Raw genomic sequence first — 20854 nt, 5'->3', positions numbered from 1 at the left:
AAAAAAAAGGAATTTGCAAATTGCTGCAAAAAGGTGGAGAAGCAAATTTAAGATGGGAAAAATGAGAAACTGAGAGAACCAGAAATGGAGAGATCCTTCCATCCTCAGCCTGGACTGGGCCACCCACCCTTTGGCCTCCCTTGTCCCGTGGCTGGTGGACTCCCCTGGTACTCACCGCAAAAAGGCTGGTTCGGCGTTTGGTCCCACGATGCAGGGAGCTGGGTGTGCCAATTATAGCCGTGGCCTCCCCACGCAGCTCCCGGTGGCTGATGTTGGGCGTGGAAGGAAGGGATGAGGAGTAGTCGCTCGTGTGGCCACCGTTACTTGCCTAGAGGGGAAGGAAAAGACCAGGCAGACTTAGGCCAGCCTCTAAAAGCAAAGGAAGACAGATACGCAGGTCCGGCGGTGCCTTGGCTGTGCGAAAGCAAGAGGCAAAGGTCCTGCGTGTGTGATTGAATGCTTGAAAATGAAAAAAGCAGCACCCCAGATACAAAACTAGCACTGTCAAGGAGATGGCTAGGCTGTGGAATTTTTTCGTCCACACTTCTGCTTGTCCTTCCACTTTCCCCCAGGAAAACCCACTGTTTACCACTTAATCGGAACCAACGGCAACAGGTTTTTCTGTGGATTTATGTTTCCTCTGATTCAGTGGTAAAGCGATGGGAGAAATGAGAAACCGCTTGGATCCATGCTTTCTAGGCACAGGAAAAGTGGAAGTGTGGACGATGAGCCCTAAGTGCCGACATAGGAAGCTCATGCAAGGAGGTCCACTTGATCCATGGGGCTTAGCCTCACACCCTCCCTCTCCATTCATGGTGCTGTGCCACCAGCAGGAGGAAACTCCGATTCCCGTAACTGGGCCCATTCAGGGGGATGTACTTGCGCGAGGTAGATTCCACCCACCGGCGTGGAGACGGCTGAATGGCTGGGGGTGCTGGGCAAAGATTTGCAAGATGCAAGGAGCTGCTGCTGTTTCTTCATATTCACAATCTTCTGAGCAACTGCAGTTTGGGGGTGGGGAGGAAAATACACATATATATCTGTAAATCGTAGGGCTGCTCAGATCCTCCAGTTGCCACACTGGAAATCGGCTATAACTGCTTGAAAGGGAAAAAAACTTTGCAGGGGACTTGACTGCAGACCCTGCAACATCCATGCTCCACAGACACCCTTTGAGTCCCATCCCATCCCATCCCATCCACACTTGCCAGTCCTGCAAGGGCCAGGTCAGCAAACTCTCTGCTGGGCCCCTTGATACAATCCCCCCCCCATCCAGCAGAATAGGAGTCACATCCAGGAGGGGCTCATGAAAAGGGTCTTTCTTCACACAATTAGCCCCATGCTGGGAGGGTGCCAGTTGGGTGGGAAATACACATGTGATGTGTCCCCTTCCCCCAAACCTGGTCATATTATTCACATGTGCTCTTCTGCAGCATGACACCCTCACACCATGTGCAAGCAGGTCCCACATCATCTGGTGCAAGTGTGATGGGGAGCTTGGTCTCCCTGTGTCCAGCCTGGGGTGGGGAACCTGTGACTTGCCAGGTCTTGCTGGACTCCAGCTCTCATCATGCGCAACCATTGGCCATGGGAGTTGGACTTAAGCAACACCCATAGTGCCCCAAAACTGCCAACCCTGGCCTAAACCAATAAATATATGGTGCTATCAGAGACTCCTCAAATGGCAGTCTCGTTCTTCTTGTATGCCGGATGTGCAGAAAGCAAAAGTACTTTGGGTCGCAAACCAGGGTTTCCGCCACAGCCACAAAACTGAACACAAGAAAAGCTTTTGACCTATAACACACTGCCTGCAAAGTGTACTCTCTCTGCTACAGACCCCTCTATGTAGACAGAAGTCAGTCCTGGAGTCAACAAATCCCCACATACACAACACAAGCTGCTTGCCCCAATTCTTATTATGCAGGAGCACACCTCCCGAGAACAGTAGACACTTCAGCATGGCCGCCTCAAGCCACTGACTCTCCAACCATTGACACAGAAGAAGCAGTTCTGTATACCTGTATACCTGAAGGAGCATCTCCACCCCCATCGTTCTACCCAGACAATGAGGTCCAGCACCGAGGGCCTTCTGGCAGTTCCCTCACTGCAAGAAGCCAACTTACAGGGAACCAGGCAGAGGACCTTCTCGGTAGTGGCACCCTCCCTGTGGAACGCCCTCCTACCAGATTTCAAAGAGAACAACAACTACCAGACTTTTAGAAGACATCTGAAGGCAGCCCTATTTAGGGAAGCTTTTAATGTTTGATGCATTACAGTATTTTAATTTCTTTTGGGAAGCCGCCCAGGGTGGCTGGGGAAGCCCAGCCAGATGGGCGGGGTACAAATAATAAATTATTATTATTATTATTATTACAGTGGTGCCTCGCAAGATGAAAATAATCCGTTCTGCAAGTCTCTTCGTCTAGCGGTTTTTTCGTCTTGAGAAGCATCCCTATTAGCGGCTTAGCGGCTAAGCGGCTATTAGCGGCTTAGCAGCTTAGAAAAAGGGGGGGGGAGGGAAAAAACTCGCAAGACTCATAGGGAAGCAAGCCCATAGGGAAATTCGTCTTGCGAAGCGCCTCGAAAAACGGAAAACCCTTTCGTCTAGCGGGTTTTTCGTCTTGCGAGGCATTCGTCTTGCGGGGCACCACTGTATTATTATTATTATTATTATTATTATTATTATTATTATTATCCTCACAGTTCTACCGGCCTGTAGACTCCACATATGATGGAGCACACGAGGGGCCATGGGGCCCCGGCACACCCCCGTTGCCTGTTTATTTATTTAATGGCCGTTTCCACTCTCCTCATGCCCAGAACAGGTATCAAAGTGACAGAATGAAGCAACACATTTAAAGCACCAAGTATAATGCCAGAGAACAACAACAACAGCATCATCATCATCATCATCATCATCATCATAACAACTATTATATCAGGTGCAGTTGGTGCATCCTTGTATAAAAATATGTATGTTTGCTTGCACAACCCACCATTTTTGCAGCAGACAGATTGGTTCTGCTTGAGGGTGTCTTATAGGCACCTAGTAGGACATGTGTAACTAGTAGACTGGACTGGGTGGGCCTTTGGCTGGATCAAGCAGGGCTCTTCTTATGTTTGCATTGTGTAGGCATGTAAGATGTCCACACGTGAAGATGGACATGCATATGCACCAATCGCATGAGGAATTTTGCACCACTGAAGGGTCTGCAAACCCAGGACACACTCTCTTGCCCTACACACAGGGTTGAACTGCTCTTGTTTGCCATTAGCCATGTCTTGAAATGTGTTCTCCCTTGTCTCATGTTCACAGGTGCTCTTGCGGCCATGAAACCCAACTTCCCATCCAATTTCCCAGGGACACATCCCAGAAAAGTCCTCACCTTCATTGAAGACCCGGTCAACGTTGAGTCCATAAGTGGCACATGTCTCGTAGTAGAGGCAGCGGCGCATTTCAGTGCACAGAGCTCTGGCTCGGGAATCCTCAATCACACGTGGGTTGCTGGCACTGATTTTATCTGTAAGAAAGAAGCAAAAACAGACACACAGAGACTTCATCTCTGAGCTGGCAGAAATCTCCTGGAATCAACAGGACTTGCTTTTGAATAAACATGCATAGGATTGGACTAGAAAGTATTCTCATTCTGTCTTAGCTGTGCTATCTCCTCACCACAAAAACATGCTCCTATATACGGCCCTGATGTTTTATTTGGGATGTAAGAAGGTATCAATTTCCTTTCCGGCCCCCGTATACTGCATTCAGTGCTGTTGCTCTTCCACCGCAGTTTGACTTCCAAAAAAACCTACGTTATTTGCCTCCCTGTCCTCTGTGGCAGAACTTGATATAATTAATTCTGTTACATTCCACACTATTCATTTTAATGCAAATGTGGGAGAGGAAATGCCACCAATTGCATATCATTTGCAGACTGGAAACAACAATAACAGTGAATATCGTTTGTATTCACTGGATTGGTTTCCATTCTGGACACGGGGCAACAAATTTTGGCAATTTCCACCCCCATTTCCACTGGAATCCTTCAGCATCCCTAGTAACAGAGGGAACCACAGATCTAGAAAACGGACCGGGTTTTGCTTTTTCTATGGTGCTGCCTTGTCCCAATTTGGTGCTTTCATTTCTCCACCAATGATATGAACACTCACAACTAGAGTTCCTACTGGACTGTGTTTCAGCATGTGCCGCTACCTCTTGGTTTCTGACCTCAGCTGGCCTCTTTATTCTGCTCCAGCTATTCTCATCGACATCTTGACCCGGCTGGACAGGTGACCTAGTAACACTAAACCGGCTTGCACTTAACTTTGTTTCTGTGCAACCTTCCCTGCTGGATCAGGCTTGCTGCTGCTGCCACGCTAAACTTTGGATTGGATCCAGCAAAGGCTTACCTGGCCGTACCACCCCCAGTCTGGTGTCTGGGATACGCCAAGACACTGGGTCAAGGCTAAGAACCAACAGATGTCCTGCAATGGAATTCCTTGCCTGACTAACAGAACCACCCGGTGTACGCATTCTGTGAGTGCATTGTGCACATGCAGAAATGGATACTAGGGTGCTGTTCCTTTAAACAAATGAGGACAGGCTTGAAAGTAAGCGGGCAATGTATGGTGGAAGTTCAGAAACCAGAGAAAATCTGAGCAGAGCTTTAAGTGGTTGGGAGGGGGAAAGGGGCAGGGTCTCTGTGTAGCCCCCTAGCAAAAATAATTATAGTCCTAACTGGCCTGTCAGTCTCTTAATGCAGTGTTTCCCAACCTTTGGTCTCCAGCTGTTTTTGGACTACAACTCCCATCTTCCCTAGCTAGCAAGACCAGTGGTCAGGGATGATGGGAATTGTAGTCCAAAAACAGCTGGAGACCAAAGGTTGGGAAACACTGTCTTAATGTATAAAGAAACAGCTAATAGCAAGCCTAGTAAATACAAAAGCTTCTTCCAGTTGGCCTCAGGAAGACCCCAAGGAACAAATCCACCTGACTGCCCCTTGCAGCCCACCCATGCCCCCAAGATTAAATTCTCTGTAGGGCAGATACTCTCGCCCACTCACCCTGAGTGCCCACAAGCGCGAGAGCCATGTCGGAGACCGCGCGGTAGTTTGTGAGGAACCCGTAGTACTGGGTCAGTTCTTGAAAACTGGCCTCGTTCTCCAGGCTGAAGACAAAGATGACAGCATCTGCCCAGTTTGCAAACTGCAAGCGGGAAGGAAATCGAGAGGGAGAGGCATATCAACAGGGGGACAGTGTTCAGACCGGTCACATCTTCTTCCTCTCTTTTGGGCATTGAGTCAGGGTGGAACCAGGAGTAAGAAGGGATGCTACTGTTCTAAGGTCTACCCCATCCCCTCCACTCCAGCAATTATACAAAACCAGCAGCTCAGTGGTGGAGGGGCCATAGCTCAGTGGAAGAGAATCTACCTTGCATGCAGAAGTCCCCAGCATCTCCATGTGTGAAAGGTGCAATCCCCATATGAGACGGCTGCATATTCCTGTATTGCAGGGGGTTGGACTAGATGATCCTCAGGGTCCCTTCCAACTCTATGATTCTGTGACTTGGATAGACTCCTGCCTGAAACTGCTGCTGCCACTTGGTGTAGACAATACAGAGCTAGATGGACCAATAGGCTAAGGCAGCTTCCTACATTCCTAAAGGTAAAGGTAAAGGGACCCCTGACCATTAGGTCCAGTCGTGGACGACTCTGGGGTTGTGGCGCTCATCTTGCTTTACTGGCCGAGGGAGCCAGCGTACAGCTTCCGGGTCATGTGGCCAGCATGACTAAGCCGCGAACCAGAGCAGCACACGGAAACACCGTTTACCTTCCCGCCGGAGTGGTACCTATTTATCTACTTGCACTTTGACGGGCTTTTGAAATGCTAGGTTGGCAGGAGCAGGGACTGAGCAAGGGGAGCTCACCCCGTCACGGGGATTCGAACTGCCGACCTTCTGATCGGCAAGTCCTAGGCTCTGTGGTTTAGACCACAGCGCCACCCGCGTCCCAAGGACCTACATTCCTACATTCCTACTTTGTGGAGAACCTCGGACCATGCCAGGCTCACTTTTTTCCAGGTTTCCTGCAATTAGGTCTCTGTAGGGCTGTTTATGGTGAATCCAGACATTTCAGGTGGAGTTCTTTTAAGTTCATTCACAAGTCATGATTGGAGGAGGGGTGACAGTCTGATTTCAGATAAAATCAGCTGTGAGGGTAAGCGGAACCAAGCCCCCTCCTTTCCTCTCTGTTGCCTCAGGTGTCCCTTCCCCCCGCCCCCCAACTCGGCTCAGCTAAGAGAAGAATTTCAGGGACAAGAGGCCTTGCAACTTCTTCTTCTTTTAATTCCCAAATTGGCACTTTAATAATAACTTTTCTTAGCGTCTTCCTCTTGAAGGATGCTCCATGCAACTTCTGAAGCAGTGTGAACAGCAGCCTGGGAGGGTCCACGGCGCCCCAAAGGGACCCCACAAGGACCTCCGCACATTCCTCGGCCTACCTTGGCATCTGGAGGTCCTGCTTCCTCTCGAATCAGCAGGAGGTGGCTCTGCCCTTCCACCACCACTTCCTTCTTGAACTGGCCCCCTGAAAAACAGAAGGAGGCAGAGCTGGGGTTGGGGAGCAGCCAAGCAGCAGAAACAAAGCTGTCCTTTCAGTGCAATGGCTCCCAAGTGGAAAATTAGCACAGCTCAGTGTAACAACATAAGAAAAGCGCCGCTGGGTCAGGTCATTGGCACATCTAGTCCAGCTCCCTGTTCTCACAGCGGCCAACCAGGAAAGCCTACAAGAAGGACCTACAAGTAGCATTCTCCTCACTTGTGATTCCCAGGCTGCAATAACTCAAGGACCGTCTCTCCCCCTGCGATCATCATCTGAGGCCCTTCTTTGTGTGCCTCCTCCAGGACAGGTCCAGAGGCAGCAACACAAGGACCTGCCTTTTCTGGGGTGGCTCCCCATTTGTGGGATGCTCTCCCCAGAGATGATGATGATAATAATAATAATAATAATAATAATAATAATAATAATAATTATTTATTATTTATACCCTGCCCATCTGGCTTGGTTTCCCCAGCCACTCTGGGTGGCTCTGGGCCTTCTTTATATATCTGCAGGCGCCAGGCAAAAATGTTTCTCAATAATCAGCCCTTTGGCTGATTGAGGTTCTATGGCCTTTTAAATGTGTTTTGTGGGGAGGGCAGTTAATGGTTTGTTTTCGTTTCGTTATTTAACTTGTGTTCTCATTTTGTATTTTTCTGTTGTGAACCACCCTGGGATCTTTGGATTAAGTGTGGTATACAAATTTTAATAATAATAATAATAATAATAATAATAATAATAATAATAATACTGCCTCTGGGGGTGGGTGGGGGTGGAACATGCAGATAGCTGAAGCCTGAGATGGGAAGGAGAAAACCAGTGGCTCAGAAACAAGTATTGTACGTGGGGGGTGATAGCTGGCTGGGGTAGGTTCTCAGGTTCAATCCCGGCCATCTCAAGTTAAAAGCAGATGATGTGAAAGGCAAAATTTACTCTGTTTACTTTCCTCGTCTTCCTTTCTTACTTCCCCATGAGGGAAAGAAAACTGAGTAGGTGCGCATTGGGCAGGGCACAAAGAAGTGAGTTAAAATTTGGGGACAGGGAGGGAAAGCAGCTCACCCTCTGCAGGTTCCAGGCCCAAGTAGGAGCCGGTCAGGTAACGATGAACGAGGGCGGATTTCCCACTCTTGATGGTTCCGAGAATACCCTGCGGAGGCAAAAGAACAGAAGTCACTGGCAGGACATAGCTCGACATAGTACAACAACAACACCCTCACCTCGTGGCTCTCTAGGTGCTTTCGGAACATGCTGACCTCACTGTTCCAGAACTTGCCCCCATCCCCTACACACACGCTCGCCAAAGAGTGCCCCCTCACCACCAAGCCTGGAACCAGAATTAGCATGAGAAGAAGTTGCCTTGTGGCAGAAACCCCCCCTGAGTAGCCATGGGCAATTCAGTATGTTTTTGGTCTGTGCCACTGTTACGGTATATTTGTCCTTTTCTTGCATCGATCGGCAAGAAAATCTGCAAGGAAAGTCCCATTTTAATATGTATTTTAAAAACGGTTTCTTCCTCAAAGCACTCATTTCTAAACTTGGTTTGGCGCATTTTTTAAAATATCAGGATTCGTAAAGATTAAATCTCTCAAGGATCCCTACCCCAGAGACAGTCCAGTGACGAGGCAGTAAAGTAGGATAGCTAAGGCTGAAGAGAGACAGGAAGTGGAAGTGGCCACTCATGCCACCATAAGGTCAGGCTGGCTCAGTGTGGTGGACCGGGACTTGGGAGACCCAGGTTCAAAGCTGGGTGATCTTGGGCCAGTCACTGTCTCTCAGCCTAACTAACCTCACAGGGTTGGGGAATGGGGAAGATGGGGACCACGAATGCCACCCTGACCTTGGAGGAAAGGTTGGGTATAAATAAAATCAATTTTGAATTGATTTTTCTGTGTGCCAAAGCTACCTAAGAGAATCCGCTCAAATTAATGCAGTTGCCTAGGGACACCAATGTCCATATGTGATGCAGCATGGACAAGTAAAATGAACTGTGTTATTTATATAGGCCCATTGATGTGAATGTCCATTTGCAGAAGGAAAAGATGGCAGGCCTCCATCAGCTTGCAATGTAAGGAACACATTTATGGTATCCAGATACATACTCAGTGCATGTATAGGTGACAAAGGTCATCAAGACACCTACCAGTCGTAGCTCCGGAACGGAACGTCCAAGGGTCCATTCTTGGCTGTTTGCAACGGCCTCTGAGGAAAGGAAACAATAGAGACAGGTAAGAAATTAGTAATCTCAATAATCCGTGCGACAGCCCTGTGAGACAGGCCCGTAGCTTATCACTCCCACACTGCAGGTGGAGGAAGCTGAGAAATCGTGATTCGCCCTAGGGCAGGTGGTGAATTTGCGGCAGAGGCACCACTGGACCACTGGCTTACAGCTCATAGAGCTCTGAGTAGATCAGTCTCAAGACAAGTTGGTCCTCTACACATAGAGCTGGAGAATAACCCCCCCCCCCCAGACTGCTGTCTGCAGGTTTCTGAGGAGGCAGGAAGTTGGGGAGCACAGCTGGGCATGTGTGCCTGTGTGTGTGGATGGAGGAATGGGGAGGAAGGACAGAGAAGAAAGGCAGGGATGAGCGTCTCCCCTTCACGTACCATAAGCTGCTCTGTGGGGACAACTCCTCTAGCCCTTCGACTCTCCCACACGCAACAGTTTCTCCTTTGTGCTACTTCCGGGGTGGCAAAGGAACGGAGAAGGCAGCTGCAAGTGGGTGGGCACAGAGCACAATACCCATCCAGGGTCCCTGGGACAAGAGTCACAGTGGCGGGATGCATCCGCCATGGGATAAAGAGCCAGTTTAAGGCCCAATGTGAGCTGCCTGGGAGTCAGGAAGCGATGCTCGGAGCAGGTGTCCTGGCAGGCTCCATGGGAAAATTGGTGGGAGGGCAGGAGGGGAATATAAAGAGGACTTTCCCCTCTTTAGGCACCTGCAGCCAAGGTCTGAGTTGCCAACTCTGAGGCTCAAAGAAGCATTTTGATTTCCATGCCCAACCAAATGCCTGGGAGTTCTGCACCCTTTGTTAAGAACCTGGTATTGGCAACCCCAGGACCTGGTCTAGTTTTACTGCTTTTTTAAAAAAAATCTTGGTTTAATGTTTCTTGTTATTCTGATTTTTGCCCTGTAAATTGCTCTGAGATACTTTAGTGTACAACACGATGGATAGATGGGGATAAGGATTCATAGAGTAAGAGACTGTGGTGTAGGGAGGTAAAGGAGCAATGGCTGTATGGGGCAGACAGAAGGGAATAGAAAATATGTCTTAGGGTATTTCCAGGCTGTCAGTATTTTGTTGGAGGGATACAAGCACATAGCAGAACTTTAGGTTTGTGCAATTAAAGTGGATTAAAGGCCTCTGCAACCCTAGGACAACAAATCCACTTGCGGGTGGAGAGGGGTTTTTTGCCATTTGGAAAGCAACGGGGAGATTCACTGAAAAGTGTGGGGTGCAAAGATGATTAATGGGAAGGCGAGGCAACACCCCAATGAGCGCTCAATGTTATATAACCACCTCAGAAACAAATCAGAATGAAACAAAGCTCACTGCCCCCTGCCCCCTATTTTCCTTAAATGTTTTAAGTATTAATAAAAAGTGCTTCTGAACATATAAAGAGTGTTTCCCCCAGCTATTGCCTGCCTTCACACACCTGCGTTTCGAGGGATAGAGGTTACATAGCATAGCTCCCAGGAAGACTTCATTGCCCAGGAGTTCTCTTTTGAGAAACAAATGACAGGACAAACAGATATACAGTGGTACCTTGGGTTAAGAACTTAATTCGTTCTGCAGGTCTGTTCTGAACCTGAAACTGATCTTAACCTGAGGTGCCACTTTAGCTAATGGGGCCTCCCGCTCCCGCCGCACCCACGCAATTTCTGTTCTCATCCTGAAGCAAAGTTCTTAACTGAGGTACTATTTCTGGGTTAGTGGCGTCTGTAACCTGAAGCGTCTGTAACCCGAGGTACCACTGTATACACATGTGCCTATGGCCAGATTGCTTGCTTTTATGTCTGCCTGTTTATAGCAGGAGCAGGGAACCTTCTTTGCAGCCTCAGGGCCACATTCCTTGGGGCGAGCTTTCTAGGGACCACATGCCGGAGGCAAAATGTAAGTTTCTCGTATTTCCACAGCAGGCTACATTCCAACAAGGAAAGCACCAGAGATTTCCACAATCCCCGCATGCATGCTCCACATACAAATAAGAGGCATTGTTGCAGTTCAAGGACGCATTCCCGCAAGGCAAAAGCACTCAAGGAGGGTGTTGAGCACAGACAGTGAAGGGTGTGGCCTGGAGAGAGGGGGCGTGGCCTAGAAAGGGGACTTGGCCTGGGGAGAGATTCAGGTGTCAGGTAGAGTTACCTGGAGGGCCACATTTATTTCCCCGGCATGGAGCTCCTCCACTCCAAGAGACAGCAACAGAACCACCACTAGCCCTCCCTCTGAGTCCCACATCCATCTGTAGAGATGTCCCTGGTGGAGTGCTGTTGCTCAGTTGACACTGAATGTACAGGGAATAGGCAAATCACACCTGAGGCTTCGACCGCCCATGGAAGAACTAACAAGAACCAGGCAGCTAGATGGCACTAAGGAAGGAACCAGTTCTGGAAAGAGCTCCAGAGACAAGGATGCAAGTGCAGGCACTAAAATTATTTGCCAATATTAAAATTAATCAGAATTTCAACTTTGGCGGCTCACAGTTTGAAAGTGAAATACTGACACTGAATTTGTACTTAAGTGTGGAATTTTATTCCAAAATTTAAAACACAAATGCTAAATGCCATTGCATGTCAAGTATTAGGTAGTCATCAAATACTGCCAGATATCAACACCATTCCATGTCAGCTATTAAATTTTGCCAGGTATTAAGTACTGTCTAACTGTGGATTTAGGACTATGCATCCCAGGCCTCCCTAAATTCCTCATGTAGTCTAGGGAGATCTTAGACCTAAATGTAATTTCAGCTATAAATTCTCACTGAGTGGCTTATTATCAGTTTTGAAATAATTTTCTACCCGTGTACTCTTCCTCCTAAGAGCCAATACTCCCAATGATGTATTTTCAGTATTAAAACAACTGACATTTGGGGCAAGGGAAAGTGAGGAGTTTGATTTTGTATTGTTGACATCTTGTCTGACTCCCTTGTTGTTGAATGATATTTTGTTAGAAGCTCTCCCCCCTGTTTATTAACTATTTTTAATTGATGTTTTTAAAATGTTTCGTTGATCATGCAGACAGTCATCATGAGGACCTAATGGTGAGGCAGAAAGGCAGAGCAGATAGGATTCAAATCGGGGGTGAGGAAAATGTTCAGCCTAAGGGCCGCATTTCCCTGTGGGCAATATTCCCAGGGCTGCATGGCAGGGGTAGGCGGAGCCAGAGGCAAATGTAGGCAGAGCAACAAATGGAAATATCCCCTTTGTATCTACACACACTCATACATCCCTCTCTTTCCTCCATCCGGGCAACCAAAGGGCATTATCAGAGCTCAAGGACACAGTCCAGACAGGCAAAAATACTCAAGGATTGTATGAAGCAGGGCTGGTGAGGAAAATGGCCCGGGGAGAGTTCTGGTGGCCACCTAGAGGGGTTTGGAGGACTGTATCTGGTCTCTGGGCCAGAAGTTCCCAACCCATGACCTAAATCAAGTTGGTCCAACATGTGGCCCTCAGGACATTTTGTGATGGCCCTCGGCAACATTTGATGTCCCCCAGAGTCCACAATGCCTTCCCAAATGTTAAGTTGTGGGTGAATATATCAGACGACACAGTGATTCTTCAAACAGCTCTTGTTTATTCAGAGGCCAGAACAGAACTGAGCTGAAGGGCTCCGTCAGCCTGCTTATATAGAGCTCTAGTACAACGTTACTGTAGCAACTTTCTAAAACTATCCAATCACTGAACGTCACTTTCGATCCTTCATTTGCATAACTATCTACAGTATCCCCCTGCTGGCCCAGGGTGAGAACTTCAGTACATAACACGAAAGCTGGGTAAGCAAGGCGCTGGGTTTTGAGAAGGAGGCGTGAGGGCTCTGACAGGCTCCTAGAGTCCTCCTGCTTCGCTCCCAAAGCCTAGTTAGCACTTTTCCAGAATCAAATTTAGGGCTCGCTCCCCCACAACATGCAGCAAGGCAGTGGGCAGGTTCGGTGTCAAAATACTCTTGCAGCCTGCTTGGTATGAAAAGTTGGGCTGCCCCTGATTTAAATAAACACGCTCACAAAATTGCAGTCCAGGACTCAACAAGGCTGTTCTTTCTTTCTCCATCTCACTGATCCCAGAAAACCCTGTAGCCGTCCCAGTGTAAGCAGCCAGGTGACACTGAGATGCCTCCAGATTAATTATTATAATTACAATTATTTATTAAATTTGTATACCGCCCTATACCCGCAAGTCTCAGGGTGGTTACAACATAAAATCACAATATAAAAACATAAAAGACAATCAGCCAGAGGCCTGGTTAAAGAGGAATGTTTTTGCCTGGTGCCTAAAAATATATAATGAAGGCACCAGGCAAACCTCCCTGGGGAGAGCACTCCACAAACAGGAAGCCATTGCAGAAAAGTCCCGTTCTCGTGTTGCCACACTCCAGACCTCGCGTGGAGGAGACACACAAAGAAGGACCTTAGATGATGATTGCAGGGTCTTGGGTGGGTTCATATGGGGAGAGGTGGTCTTTGAGGTGTTGTGGTCCTAAGCCATTTAAGGCTTTATAGGTCAAAACCAGCACTTTAATTGGGCCTGGAAACTAATTTGGTCTATGCCTGGTGGTCGGTAGCAAATTTGTGCTGCCGGTGGTGTGTGAAGCAGACATTAAGCCATCCTGGCCGTCCTCCCTCTCCTCACATGTTGGGGTGGCGAGGCAGCCGCCGTTTCCTCCTCCTCCTGCCAACTCCCCCCTGTTTGAACCCCAATGCTGGCTTTGCAGGCTCCCGGGCGGAACGGCCCTCGCCTTGCATGCACCTGAGCAAAGGGAGCCCTGCACAAAAGCACAGCTCACGCCTCTTCTCGCTCTCCCTGTGTGTGTTACTACGAAACGGTTGCTTAGCAGCAGCACCCTGCACACATCACCAAGGTAACCGGGGAGGAAAGGGGGACGAGGAAAGGTGCAGCAGCCCCTGCTGGCCTTTTGATGCAGAGCCAAAAGGGCAAAGCTGTTGCCCACTTTGAAGCAATGCCACCCCCTCCGCAATTTGACTAATCCTGCTGCCACCCGCTAGCCAGCCAGCCAGCCAACCTTCCCCTCCCTCTCACACCAGCAAACTACCGTGGCCATCTTCTTCCATTGCTGGCGGCCTTCTGCCATACAGCGGTCAAAAATTCAACAGGTGCAACCATCCCCAGCATAGCTGTAACCTGTTGAATTTCTGTCTGATGCAGCTGCCTACAATCAGAGGCTGCATTAGGTTAAGCACAGGGTAGGAGGGACACTCTAAAGTACACAGCAAAGGTGACTGGGTTAGTTTTCTTCTCTCTGATGCAGCAATGTCAGCTGTCAGTCAACCAGCCAAATAACCAGGGGAAACAGCCCTTTGCTCATAATAACAGTATCTGTGGCATCTGCCCAACGGTGGGTGCCTAAAACAGGAGAGCAGCAGCAGCATAAACTGCTACTACATGCATACATTATGATGCAACACTACTCAGCGGATGCAAATTGATTAAGGAATGTAATTATGAACCCTAAATAATAAATCGGGACAGCTGCCATCTTATAAGGGTGGTGTTTTCCATTTTAGGACTTGGCTCCAGTTTTACAGCTGAATGTTAGATGTTTGATCTGCTATTCGCACGCTGCAGCTTACACACATGTTTCCAACACAATCCTTCAGCTAGAAAAAACTGTGTGCGTGAACCCTGGGAAACACAAACAATAAACGCTGCTTAACTTCTCTTGGTGAAAACTGAATAGATATGGAAGTGACAAAGGAGGACATACATTCAGAAGGCACATATCCCTTCTGCATTTTTATTTTTGTTAGAGCTCACTCCCTCCCTTTCCCAGGGTGCCTCTGTTCAATACACCAAAAAAAGGACGTCCACTCTAGAAAGCCATGGAGGGAAGAACTGATGGTTAGCTTCACATGACTTCCTGATAGGGGAAAATGTGAGCAAGGTACACCCTGGTTTTAAGCAGTATGCCAGCCACATGCGCCTTCCTGAATTACCCTTTCCAAAGTAGCTTAGGAACATTTATGTTGTTACATCACCGCAGCCTCAGTTTCTAAGGGGCTACAACACTTTTGACTTTTACAACTGCAATGTATTTGGGCGTGACTCAAGGTCCCATCACCTCCTGGCAAATAGAAGGGGAAGAAATGGAGGCAGTGAGAGATTTTACTTTCTTGAGCTCCATGATCACTGCAGATGGTGACAGCGGTCACGAAATTAAAAGACGCCTGCTCCTTGGGAGAAAGGCAATGGCAAACCTAGACAGCGTCTTAAAAAGCAGAGACATCACCTTGCCAACAAAGGTCCGTATAGTTAAAGCCATGGTTTTCCCAGTAGTGATGTATGGAAGTGAGAGCTGGACCATCAAGAAGGCTGATCGCCGAAGAATTGATGCTTTTGAATTATGGTGCTGGAGGAGACTCTTGAGAGTCCCATGGACTGCAAGAAAATCAAACGTATCCATTCTTAAGGAAATCAGCCCTGAGTGCTCACTGGAAGGACAGATCGTGAAGCTGAGGCTCCAATACTTTGGCCACCTCATGAGAAGAGAAGACTCCCTGGAAAAGACCCTGATGTTGGGAAAGATGGAGGGCACAAGGAGAAGGGGATGACAGAGGACGAGATGGTTGGACAGTGTTCTCGAAGCTACAAACATGAGTCTGACCAAACTGCGGGAGGCAGTGGAAGACAGGAGTGCCTGGCGTGCTCTGGTCCATGGGGTCACGAAGAGTCAGACACGACTAAACGACTAAACAACAACAACAAGCATGTACATAATCCATGTCCAGTCTCTTGGTTTTTAATTATGTATACAGTGCCATTGATGAACTATAAAGGACTTTGCAGACATTCACAAGCAAAAGGAAAGGCAGGTTGTGTCTGGATTTGGAAAACCTGGGGTCAAATTTCCCCGCGCAGCCACAAAGCACACTGGGACTGTGTACACACCACACATTTAATGCACACGACTTTCCCCCCAAAGAATCCCGAAAATTGTAGTTTGTTAAGGATGCTAGGAATTGTAGCTTTGTGAGGGATTAACTACAGTTCTCTGGATTCACTGGGGGAAGTTAGGTGCTTTAAATGTATGGTGTGTGTACATCAGTAGCGTACCATCAGGGGCAGTCGCCCTGGGCACAAATCTGTTAGGGGCACATACAGTTGCACAAATCTGTTAGGGGCACATACAGTTGCACACTTCTGTTGCTGGCCTCTGGTTTCTCCATGTGAACCAGGAAGGGACCTTCAGACAATGGAACAACTTTTTTTTCCTGATCTCTGTAGCTGCGATCTCCTGGGTGAGGCAGACGCCATTAGGCAGTTGAATGTGCACGCGTACTCTGTCCATTTCCCTCCCTCTTTGCGGCCCCGGGTGCTGGCAACCCATGCTACACCACTGGTGTGTACACAGTCTAGGTGGCCATTGCAAGAGTCTCTTTCTCTCTGTTTTTAAAATACACCTATGAAAAAACATGGAGTCACCAGCTCTCAAGACATTTTTCTTCCTCTTCTCCTGCTAAACAACTAGTTTAACACATGATATGACAAAACAAATTCCTTCCAGTAGCACCTTAAAGACCAACTAAGTCAGTTCTTGGTATGAGCTTTCGTGTGCATGCACACGAAAGCTCATACCAAGAACTGACTTAGTTGGTCTTTAAGGTGCTACTGGAAGGAATTTGTTTTGTTTTGACTATGGCAGACCAACACGGCTACCTATCTGTACATGATATGACATCACCATACTGTTAGTTTCCCTGCTCCTGCCTCTGTCTACATGCGTTACATCAGGAAGATTTGGGGCATAACATGGCAGGACAGAGCCTCAAACAAAGATGTGCTCTCCCATGCCCACATTCCCAGCATGTTCACACTGCTGCGTCAGCGGCGTTGATGCTGGCTTGGTCATGCCCACAAGAATGGAAGATGGCAAGATCTCCAAAGACCTGCTCCACAGGGAGCTGGCTTCAGGCACCAGGCCTATTGACAGACCAACTCTGAATTAAAGAGATGTCTACAAAAGTGACATGATGGTTGGCAAGATTAACCCCGTCATGTGGCAATCCCTTGCAGACAACCACAGCACCTGGAGACAATCAATTGGACTGTGTATCCACAAGAGTGACCAGAGAAGAAATGACCACTGGGAGGAGCGCAGAGAGAAGAAACACCATCGTGCATCTGCAGTAGCGCAACTGGACACCTTCATCTGTTCCAGCTGCAATAAAACATGTCTCTCCCATATCAGTCTCTACAGACACAGCAGGCACTGCTTCCAGCAGTTTTTCACCCCAAAAGGCACCCTCTTCCATTCTCTTCTGAAACAGATGGATTCCAACAACAACAAAATTAAGGCAAAGGTGGAAACATCTCTGTACCTCTTTCCCAGCTGTCAAACATAAACATAAGGATGTGAACATCATTTTCTGGACCCAGTATGAGAGGGTGAAAGGCCCAATCTGCCGAGGGGAGGTGCAGTCATTGCACCTGAGCTAAGCCCTACAAGGCACGGGTAGATGATTACATTATCAATCCAGGCCGTTCCTTAGTGTAAGTACTGTCCCTAAATTACTAAAGCACTGGTTTGGGTCAAATTTCCTACTCTGTCTACCAGAGGCAAGTTTGCCCATCTTTGGAGTGGCAAAGACTTCAAAACAACCAGGCATGTGACCTCTTTGCAGTCTTTGGCTGCAGAAAATTGAGGCTGATGACTATCCCATTATGATGATTGCCTCTTGCTCTTTCTATGACCTTCCATTTTGCCCAAAATGGATGCGCACAATCCCTGACTCTAACTTTCAATTTAATCCTATTTTTTTGAAGTGCCTAGTTGCATTTGCGAAATTCTTCTTCTTCTGGCCTGCAAATACTTTCAAAGTACTCTGGCCTCTGGCCAGCGCACTAAATAAATTTACCTTACAGTACAAAACTACAAGTCAGGGTTAATATAGCTGCCTCTATTGCCTGAGGAGGAACTGTTGATTTAAGATCCTGGGAGGGTTGTGGCATCATGGCAGAGTGGTTGGCAGGCATCCATTATACCACATGCAAGCACGCACTCACTCACAGTGCGACTTCTGTCCCAAACTCCGTACATAATTCTCTTGCAAAGAAGAGTTCCCGTGACAGGCTTGAAGCTTCCCTTTTGAGTGACTGCTCCAGGCTGACAGTGTTCTCTCCTCTCAGGATGTTACATAAGGAGCAGTGTGTGTGTGTGTGTGTGTGTGTGTGTGTGTGTGTGTGTGTGGAGAGGATACTGGCACCCTCCTCCTCCACCTGGAGCAGGAGCTTCTCCCCTTATCCGAAGACTTGGGCTTGGAGATGCAACAAGGCTCCTCACAAGGCACGACTGCCCACTTCCTGCCTTTGTTGTCCGCAAAAGGAGGGCTGTGCCATGGCTTGCATGCAAGGAATGTACGCTTCCAAGCCTAGAGCCTCAAGTCTAGGTGACAACAGCAGCCAATTTCCAAACAGGCATTCATCTTCTGCTCCCCAAATCCTCAAAGCTGGGGCGCTCCAACCTTCTCCTCCAGCAACACGAGCAGAGGCAAACAACATTAGATACAGGTTAAAAGGGATGCGGAGAAGCCATGAGCTTCTCTCAGTGGCGTAGCGTGGGTTGTCAGCACCCAGGGCAAGGCAAGTAATTTGCACCCCCTAACCCGTGGATTTGCTCCCCCTAACCCGTGGATTTGCGCCCCCTAACCCTAACCCCCAGATGTTGCGCCCAGTGCGGCCGGCCCCCCCTGCACCCCCCACGCTACCCCACTTGGGCTTGGAGATGCAACAAGGCTCCTCACAAGGCACGACTGCCCACTTCCTGCCTTTGTTGTCCGCAAAAGGAGGGCTGTGCCATGGCTTGCATGCAAGGAATGTACGCTTCCAAGCCTAGAGCCTCAAGTCTAGGTGACAACAGCAGCCAATTTCCAAACAGGCATTCATCTTCTGCTCCCCAAATCCTCAAAGCTGGGGCGCTCCAACCTTCTCCTCCAGCAACACGAGCAGAGGCAAACAACATTAGATACAGGTTAAAAGGGATGCGGAGAAGCCATGAGCTTCTCTCAGTGGCGTAGCGTGGGTTGTCAGCACCCAGGGCAAGGCAAGTAATTTGCACCCCCTAACCCGTGGATTTGCTCCCCCTAACCCGTGGATTTGCGCCCCCTAACCCTAACCCCCAGATGTTGCGCCCAGTGCGGCCGGCCCCCCCTGCACCCCCCACGCTACCCCACTGGCTTCTCTAAAGTTCCCACATCCTTTATGTGTAGGAGTTTGCTCCTTCTCCTTCTCTCTTTCTCCCACACACAGGAGAATCATGTGCTGTGAAGCCGCATGAGGACACCTCAGGGTGCTTTTTCTTCCACTCTTGCTTTCTAGGCAGAAAGTGTTCCCATCTCCCTTCGAGTGGCTGAGCACCCACAGAAGGGGTGCTGGAAATCCTGCTCCAATCACAATCAGAATGAACAAGTTGCTCTGGAGTAAGACTAGCCACCTTTGTCTTTTAAAGAGTTCATGTGTTTGCACCATCCACCAATGCTCCAGCCCCTTTGCTTGGGCCTGATTCAAAAAACAAAATTCCTGTGGACAGCTCCTTGAAATCTGTGGAATATCCACAGAACAACCCAAAACGGTGTTAAAAACACAGACTGGATCCAGAGGTTCAACTGAGGGCTTATCCACACTTACCTTTCCTCAGTGCTCCATGTCAGAGAGCCCCCCCCTTTTTTGCTCTGGAGTTTTCTCTGTGAAAACCCTCTCTTTAATGCTCAACTGGAGAAAACAGCGATCCCTAGAAAACTCAAATTGCCATTTGTTGCAATTCAACTTTAAAGAGCGTGTTTTCACAGGGGACGCTCCAGAGGGGGGAGGGAAGGAGCTCAGCTTTAAAGTTCAGATCTGTGCCTGGAAAGAGCAGGGCAAAAGCTAAGTGTGAATAAAACCTGCCTGGGGAGCAGCAGCGAGGAGCAGAAGGCGATAGGAACAGGTGAGAGCCAGTACAGTATAGTGGTGAATAGTGTTGTTGTTGTTTTTAAAATAAATAATATTTATTCAACTTTTAAAGATTACAAAGAGAAAAAAGAAAAAAAAATACAAAAAAATTACAAGCCATTAAAAAACACACACAGATCAAACCTTTACATAACTTTCTTTCCTTTGCTTATTTCCTTGACCTCCTCACACCTCCCTTTTTTGTATTCTAGTTCAATTAGATATTTCAGCAAATCCTTTCCAGCTTTGCTTTTACCCTATTAATTTATCTTAATATACTGTAATTTTACATTCTCGTCTTTCACCAATTAACAAATCCATTTTTACCTAATCCTTTATATCATTTCTGCTAAAACCACATTACTTCATTCCAACATCCTTCTAACATTCCTTAATTTTGCAATGTTTCTGTAGATAAGCTTTAAATTTTTTCCAATCTTCTTCCACCGACTCTTCACCTTGGTCTCGGATTCTGCCAGTCATTTCCGCCAGTTCCATATAGTCCATCACTTTCATCTGCCATTCTTCCCGGGTGGGTAAATCTTGTGTCTTCCAGTACTTCGCGATGAGTATTCTTGCTGCTGTTGTTGCATACATAAAGAAAGTTGTGAATAGTGTTGTTGAGCCAGGAGCTGGGAAACCAGGGTTCAGATTCCCCACTCAGCCATGAAAGCCACTGGGTGACCTCTGGCCAGCCACCAGGCAACCAACTCCATGGGGCTGAGGCCTCTACAGCCCCCCTCCATGTCCACTGGGTTGCGGCTCAGTCCCCTTACCAATCTTGAGGGGACAGAGGAGGCCTGGTCAGATGTTGCCCAGGGCTGTGCGTCATCTTCTGCCACCGTGAGGCCTGGCAGGAAGTCTTTGGGAGACGCTGTGCAGACTAACATGGCCTGGCAGGCAAATGTCGCATTGAGAGGCACATGTCACACCTGGTCAGCCTCTCCTGATGCGACAGCCATCACACACGCTACGTGTGATGCGCATGATGTCACACGCATGCATGACATTAGCCTCCCCAATGTTGAGTGCAATTGGTGCCTGTGCCAGCCACAGTCCCTCAGCCTGGCTTACCTGACGGGGTTGTTCTGAGGATTAAAT

The 20854-nt window shown here is 48.2% G+C and overlaps 1 protein-coding gene across 3 annotated transcripts in view; it reads right to left on the bottom strand.

Annotated features, from left to right (window-relative positions):
* The window catches only part of AGAP2 (ArfGAP with GTPase domain, ankyrin repeat and PH domain 2), a 119796-nt gene that overhangs the window by 19239 nt on the left and 79703 nt on the right, over positions 1-20854 (bottom strand). For all 3 annotated transcript variants that reach the window (XM_081844299.1, XM_081844297.1, XM_081844298.1), the window contains exons 2-8: positions 8734-8792; positions 7653-7740; positions 6496-6581; positions 5061-5202; positions 3387-3521; positions 904-1001; positions 176-328 (exon numbers count right to left, since the gene is read on the bottom strand). In XM_081844299.1, the coding sequence (XP_081700425.1) occupies positions 176-328; positions 904-1001; positions 3387-3521; positions 5061-5202; positions 6496-6581; positions 7653-7740; positions 8734-8792 (761 nt within the window). The remainder of the gene's footprint in view (positions 1-175; positions 329-903; positions 1002-3386; positions 3522-5060; positions 5203-6495; positions 6582-7652; positions 7741-8733; positions 8793-20854) is intronic.

Source organism: Podarcis erhardii (assembly GCF_964252035.2).
Source record: "Podarcis erhardii genome assembly, chromosome: 2".
Lineage (NCBI taxonomy): Eukaryota > Metazoa > Chordata > Lepidosauria > Squamata > Lacertidae > Podarcis > Podarcis erhardii.
This window is presented reverse-complemented; position numbering and strand designations above follow the sequence as displayed.